Source organism: Macaca nemestrina, chromosome 13 (genome assembly GCF_043159975.1).
Source record: "Macaca nemestrina isolate mMacNem1 chromosome 13, mMacNem.hap1, whole genome shotgun sequence".
In the NCBI taxonomy this organism is placed as follows: Eukaryota; Metazoa; Chordata; class Mammalia; order Primates; family Cercopithecidae; genus Macaca; species Macaca nemestrina.
In genome coordinates, this window is record NC_092137.1 from 73,193,030 (window position 1) to 73,200,101 (window position 7,072).

The following is a 7,072-nucleotide window of genomic DNA, read 5'->3' on the forward strand; positions in this document are numbered from 1 at the left end:
CGGCCTCCCAAAGTGCTGGGATTACAGGCTTGAGCCACCGCGCCCGGCCGCTTTTAACACATTTTTATGTATTTCTTACCTTTCAGGCATTTGTATCTTTTTTAAAAAAGTTACTGTTGGCCAGGTGCAGTGGCTCACACCTATAATCTCTGCACTTTGGGAGGCCGAGACAGGAGAATTGCTTAAGTCCAGTTCAAGACCACACTGGGCAACATAGCAAGATCCATCTCTACAAAAAACACAAAAATTAGCGAGAGCAGATAATCATCTTCCTCAGAAAAGAAGAATTTTCCAGACCCTCTCCTAGTATAGGAAAACCACATTCTCCTTAGGGGCTGTTCCCAAGTGGTTCCTCCTAGAAGCAGCTAGGTTCAGAAGAGGCTGGGTCTGATTTTTTGCCATCCCTTCATTATTCCCTCCTTTTCTTCAAAATCTTGCAAATGGTAGAAATTTAATAAATGTCAAATGAATGGATGGATGGGATCGTGCTTTCATCAACCTGTCTTCTAAGGCCTGAAGAGCAGGGAGAAGCTATTAAAATTCTTTAAATAGTAGGCTGTTGGGCCAACGAGATCTCTATCTTTCAGTGTGAATAGGTAAGTGAAAAGCAGGGCAACTTCAAATGGTATATACATATACAGAGTCCTATCAGCGTTAAAATAGAGAAAGCTTAAAAACAATTAGCCAGGTGTGGTGGTGCACACCTGTAATCCTAGCTACTCAGGAGCCTGAGGTAGAAGAATTGCTTGAGCCCAAGAGTTCAAGGCTGCAGTAAACTGTGATCACACCTCTGGATTCCAGTTCAGGCCAAGAACGAGACTCTGTAAAAAAAAAAAAAAAAAAAAAAAAGAAGAAGAAAAAAGAAAAGAAAAGAAAAAAACCTTCCTTCAAGTTGTTTCTTCCTTGGAGTTGGCAATAAGAGGAAAGGTGATAACTTTGCTCTTTGCTGTTTAGCCCCAGGGGAGGGATCAGCCCTGTGGGGAACTGGGCTAAGTTATCAGAGGTTACTTACTGCCCTTGCTAAACTCTAAAGAGATTCATTTTTTAAAAACTGATACATAATATTTGAACATATGTGTATACACAATGGAATACCATTCGGCCACAGAGAAGGAAACCATGAAGAGATTCCTTTTTAATATATGTAGCTGAATGCCAACTTGTCTCACGTTCCCCTTCTCCTAGGAAAAAAAAAAATGTGGATTTTCTGAAGCACCTACCTGGAAGTACATACAGATGATTTCGTAAACTTGAAGCTGAGAGTGGATGGAATTGCTACTAGGAAGACTGTAGCATGAGCAGGAGCAGAATCCTGGGGAACACACTTTTAGCGACAGGAGTCAGAAATCTCAGAGAAGCAGGGGTTACTGGTGGGAGCACGGGGCTGCTCAGAGCCTAGTAAAAGGAAAAGGTTTTAATATCATTTGAAGCCACTGTGGTGCTCCAAGAGGAAGCTCCTGTCATCCAGAGAGCAGTGAGCTCCCAAGCAAGCAGAGACTTCAATCCCTAAACGAGCATAAGCTTCATTCAGGGCATTCACTGGCCACGACCAGGGACGCCCAGCACCTAGTGCAGGGCCTGCCCTGGAAGAGGTCAGTAGTGCAAAGAAGTTAGGGCTGGAAATGGGAGGAAATTCGAGCATGCGTCCCAGCCAGAGGTTGAGCTCGCGGACGAAGAACAAGGCAGAGCTGGGAACCACGCTAGGGCTTTCCGTGTGGGCCGCGCCTGCCGGCCCTCTCTGTTGTCCCACTTGGCACGGACTGGGCTACCGCCCACAGCTTGACTTCCGCCACCAGCGACCAAGGGAACCAGATCCCAAGGGAACCAGCACTCCTGGGCGCTCGCGGCCCGAAGCCTGAGGTTCCCTCCCGGCCCAGGCAGGGCGGCCCCGCCTACACCGTTGCGGTCCCGCCCCCCGCGACCGCCCCGCCTCCCTCGGGTCCCAGCGCCGCCGGCGGAGGACAGTAGCATGGAGGGCGGCCTGGGGCGTGCTGTGTGCGTGCTGACTGGGGCCTCCCGCGGCTTCGGCCGGACGCTGGCCCCGCTCCTGGCCTCGCTGCTGTCGCCCGGCTCCGTGCTGGTCCTTAACGCCCGCAACAACGAGGCACTGCGGCAGCTGGAGGCCGAGCTGGGCGCCGAGCGGTCTGGCCTGCGCGTGGTGCGGGTGCCCGCCGACCTGGGCGCCGAGGCCGGCTTGCAGCAGCTGCTCGGAGCCCTGCGCGACCTCCCCAGGCCCGAGGGGCTGCAGCGACTGCTGCTCATCAACAACGCGGGTAAGACCCCGAGACTGAAGCGGGCTCCCCATGTGAGCGCCCACTTCCTCCACCGCTGGGGAATTTAACAGCGACTCCTAGGGAGTCAGATAGGACGCCTAGAAATCTAAAGCCCTAGTTGTTCCAGCTTGAGTAGCGAGCGGAGGCGAGGTGTACAGGAAGACTCGGTGCCGTCGGGGCAACAGTCTGCCCCCACTTCCTGGAAAATTGGCCAGCCGGGTTTTCCAAAGCGCCTGTAGAACTTTCCCGATCCCCTTGCTCTGCGCCCTCTGGCGGAGGCCTGAGTCAGGGCTTCAAGTCTCCAAACAAGTAAAGTCGCTGCTTCTCCAGAGGACCCCTAGAGCTCTCCCTCGGCAAGTCAGGTGCCTTCTCCTTCTGCAGCTTGGGATGGCTGGGTTCCCCAGGTGTGTCTTTCCGCAGAGCTGGGGAAGAGAGAAGCCTCTTCAGAAGCGCAGCTTCCTCCTCTAGGTCTGCATGGGAAGAGGATATCTGGAAGAACTTGGGAGGGCTGGGAGAGAAGAAAGCCCCGCCTGCCCTGAGTTACTCCTAAGGGTTGGTTTTTCAGGCTCTCTTGGGGATGTGTCCAAAGGCTTCGTGGACCTGAGTGACTCCACTCAAGTGAACAACTACTGGGCGCTGAACTTGACCTCCATGCTCTGCCTGACTTCCAGCGTCCTGAAGGCCTTCCCGGCCAGTCCTGGCCTCAACAGAACCGTGGTTAACATCTCGTCCCTCTGTGCCCTGCAGCCTTTCAAAGGCTGGGCGCTGTACTGTGCAGGAAAGGCTGCTCGTGATATGCTGTTCCAGGTCCTGGCGCTGGAGGAACCTAATGTGAGGGTACTGAACTATGCGCCAGGTAGGTGGGAAGTCCTGCCGTCCCTGTCCTCCAGAACCCACTGGTGCGCCTCTGGGGGCTGGGCAAGCGGCCTAGTCCACCCCCTCCAGGAAACAACCCACAGGATTTTGTCCTTGAATCCTGATCCATGACCCGTTAGGGGAAATACAGACCCAGGGGAAATAGAGGTGGTAGGGTCCGGGGATACTGGCAGAGAGTGAGGAGTTGCCTGGACTGGAGGGTGGGGCAGGAAAGTCTGAGGTATTAGATGAAGTTTGGGAGAAGACTGGGGTTTGAGTACCAGGCCTTCCTCATGTGAAATGGGGAAGACGCTCCCTGCCTCACAGGGCACTTCGGAAGACTGAATGAGATACTGTATGTGAAAATGACCCTGACTTGTGAAGTGTTGCCTCATTGTTAAATAGGACTGACCACACTGTATTGCACTATGCATCTGTGTGTTCCCAACACCTAGCAAAGCACTACAGTAAGGCAAGCTGCAGGACATGCTAGCTGTATGGAGAGCAGACAGGCATTGTTGAGTGCTGACCATCCCTGGCTGAACTGTGCTGGAACACTATTGAGGATACTGGGATATGTACAATAGAGCCCTTATTTTCATGAAGGCCAAAGGACAGGGAGTCTTGTGATACTGGGTCTGGTTTCTGATGCTGCAGCGCCCCTTTCTTAATAGTGAGGAGTCTCTTTTAGGCTTGAGGTTGCTGCAATCAGAAAGTGGTGACAGAGTAGCCATGGAAAGCCTGAGCAACTTGGGCAGTGATCCAGCAGTCTGTGTCCCTGGGGAATAGGGTCAGGATCCCAGGGCAGACAGGTAGAATGGCCTGCACAAAGCACAGATGTGGCAGGCCTACATCCCACCATGTTTCCAAGTCCTTCCTCACGTTCTCCTGTACCCCAGCCCCTACCACCCCTGTCCCCCAACACATGCACAATTATTCTTGCAACCAACATTCAACTCATCATCCACTCTGAGCTCAGCCCAAGGACTCGCACAAACAATGGTGACCAAATGTAAGCTACAACCAGGAGCAGAGCAGACTCCAAGAGGCCACATGGCTGCATTTGGTCTCAGGAGGCTGCCCCGGGCATTATGAGGGAGCTGAGATTTTCAGGAGGTCCCCAGGGCCTGAACCAAGGCAGAGGCCAGTCTGGTTTTCATTTTGGTCTCAGGAAGAATGTTGTAACAGGTGCTCAGAGATAGAATGGGCTGTTTGGAAAGGCAGCAAGTTCCCTCTCAGCAGGGATGCACAGGTCATTGGAAAACAGTCAAGGATCAGGAGATAAATTCTCCCTCTAACCCTGGAATTCTCTGATTTTCTGCCCTTGAGGACCATTAACTGCAAATACTGGGGTGCATGAGTGATTCTTATGTGAAGAACGGAATGTGCTTGCAACAGTTCAAAAAGGGAACAATTCCCTTTAGGTGGGGAGACTAGAGATGGCTTTATTGGAGGTAGCTGAACTGGACATTGACCTTGGTTGTTAGCAGATGGAAGGCATTCCCGATGAAAGGAAATAAAGGTGCGAAGGCTCACTGTGGGTGTGGCAGGTCTTCCGGTTTGCCTGTAGGGTAGGTGTGCCCAGAGGAGGGCACACTAGGATGCTTTGAGTACTAGGCCAGGCTAGTGGGAAGCTGTTGAGGGGTTTTGAGCAGAGGAGTGTAGTGATCCCAGTGATGTTTTTGTTTGTTTCTTTGTTGAGACGGAGTCTCACTCTGTCGCCCAGGCTGGAGTGCAGTGGCGTGATCTTGGCTCACTGCAAGCTGCGTATCCCAGGTTCACGCCATTCTCCTGCCTCAGCCTCCCGAGTAGCTGGGACTACAGGCGCCCGCCACCATGCCCAGCTAATTTTTTGCATTTTTAGTAGAGACGGGGTTTCACCATGTTAGCCAGGATGGTCTCGATTTCCTGACCTCGTGATCCGCCTGCCTCAGCCTCCCAAAGTGCTGGGATTACAGGAGCCACCGCCCCTGCCTCAGCTCAGGCAATTCTAGCACCTCAGCCTCCAGAGTAGCTGGGATTACATGTGCATGCCACTACGCCTGGCTAATTTTTGTATTTTTAGTAGAGATGGGGTTTCACCGTGTTGACCAGGCTGGTCTCAAACTCTTGACCTCAAGTGATCCACCTGCCTCAGCTTCCCAAAGTGCTGGGATTGCAGGTGTGAGCCACTGCAGCCGGGCCCCAGTGATGTTTTAGTGGAGTAAGTTTAGTAGAGGGCTACAGGAGCTGAGGCAGGGAGAGAAGCAAGCTTGTAAAAAGGACCTGATTGTCGGGATACGTACACGCTGAAGGGTCCTACCTGGTGCCTGGTTGGCTGTGGGGGCGAGGAGGGGAGGGAAGGAGGAGGTGATGGAGGTTTTGAGTCTGGGAAAAGAATACTTCATTAATAGAAATGGGAATGTCAGGAGGTGGTGCTGGTTGGACAGGAGATGAGAATCTTGGTTTTAGACATGGTAATCTAGAGGGTCCATGTTCATTGGGCTTTTGAATTTCAGTCCAGAGCTTGATAATGACAAATTGGAGCCTTTGACAACCCTGACCACACATTTCAGCCAAGATGACGTGTTTCCTCCGGCCAGACCTGACTCAGCCCCACCCCCGACATACAACAGGGACCTGAAACCTTCTGCCCTGCCTCGGCCATGTTCCCTCATCGTCTGCTTTTCATCCTCTAGGTCCTTTGGACACAGACATGCAGCAGTTGGCCCGGGAGACCTCCATGGACCCAGACATGCGAAAAGGGCTGCAGGAGCTGAAGGCAAAGGGGAAGCTGGTGGATTGCAAGGTGTCAGCCCAGAAACTGCTGAGCTTGCTGCAAAAGGACGAGTTCAAGTCTGGAGCCCACGTCGACTTCTATGACAAATAAGCCCATGTTTTTGGCTTCCTGAACCTTTTCGTCCCCACTTTCAGACATACCCCAGAGCCCTGTGGCTCCCCACACCCTGCCATAGGGGCAGTCCTGCCTTACACATAGAAACACTCATGCCTGCTGCCCTGCCGTCAGGCACAGCCAGCTGTGAGCTCCCAGATCTTGGCCTTACCTGTTGTCAGGAGTCTGTGCTGTGCACCCTGGATTATGAGGATGGTAGGAGAGAGGTTATGGGTATTGGTGTCTCTATCCCCAGAAATAGAACTTAAGGAGTGGGAAGAGCAGGAAAAGAAGCTGGAACACAGAAGAGAGGAGGTTGTGTCTCCTGCTCATAGCAAGCCTGTGGGGAGAGGGAAGAGTGATCTGGTGTGGAATAGGAGGACCCATGTAGATTCACAGATGGCCTAGATGGGAAGAAGAGCAGATGGTACAAGTTCCAGCCCACATAGATGCCCCTTGCTGAGGGTAGCAGGACCTTCTTTTGCACTTTGTGTCCTCACTCTGATGTCTCTTTCCTCCCGAATCTACCACCCCTCCCCCAGGCTGGGAGAAGGGGCTCCTGGGTGTCTGTATACATGCCAAAGGCAGATACAAATAAAATACAGATTGTCCTTTTTTCATGCTTGCTTTCTCCTCTGATACAGGGTCTGTGACTAACTTCCTGGTTCACTGGGCCCAAGGTCATTCCCGAGGCAGTTAACCCAAAAGTGAGATGTTGTCCTTATTTCCTAGGGAGCTGTCCTGGGGCCATCTACCTCCAATCATCAAGCCCCACTCAGTGGCAAGCCCAGGTCCAAAGTTGCCCACGATCGGCATGCCTGCTCTTTTGTGTTGTTGCCCATGCCAACCCCAGCCTTGACAGCCCTTTTCTCACCCTGGGCTATTCAGAATACCCATCTTTTACGGCCCAACTTACAGCCTGCCCTCCGCATGGCCCTGGAGCCTGGGTCTTTTCCCCGACTCTGGATTCCCAATTCCACCCACTGTCCACATGGCAATGCTGTGAATGGATACCAGCTGCTATTGGCCCTCTTGGCGTTGCCCATCTGGCCCAGCCCATGGTCCAGGTCCT

The 7,072-nt window shown here is 52.7% G+C and overlaps 1 protein-coding gene across 1 annotated transcript; it reads left to right on the forward strand.

The window, feature by feature from the left end:
* Window positions 1-1,943: 1,943 nt before the first annotated feature.
* Window positions 1,944-6,616, forward strand: LOC105465256 (sepiapterin reductase). Its single transcript, XM_011713577.2, has 3 exons — window positions 1,944-2,273; window positions 2,839-3,129; window positions 5,807-6,616. Exons 1-3 carry the CDS (start codon window positions 1,970-1,972, stop codon window positions 5,995-5,997), a joined length of 786 nt encoding a protein of 261 aa, XP_011711879.2. The 5' UTR covers window positions 1,944-1,969; the 3' UTR covers window positions 5,998-6,616.
* Window positions 6,617-7,072: the final 456 nt, after the last annotated feature.

Excerpts from the sequence above, each read along its gene's own strand:
- LOC105465256 (XM_011713577.2), top strand. The coding sequence starts at position 1,970 with ATGGAGGGCGGCCTGGGGCGTGCTGTGTGCGTGCTGACTGGGGCCTCC. Across the intron at positions 2,274-2,838 it reads GCTGCTCATCAACAACGCGG|GCTCTCTTGGGGATGTGTCC; the intron begins GTAAGACCCCGA and ends TTGGTTTTTCAG. Across the intron at positions 3,130-5,806 it reads GGTACTGAACTATGCGCCAG|GTCCTTTGGACACAGACATG; the intron begins GTAGGTGGGAAG and ends TTCATCCTCTAG.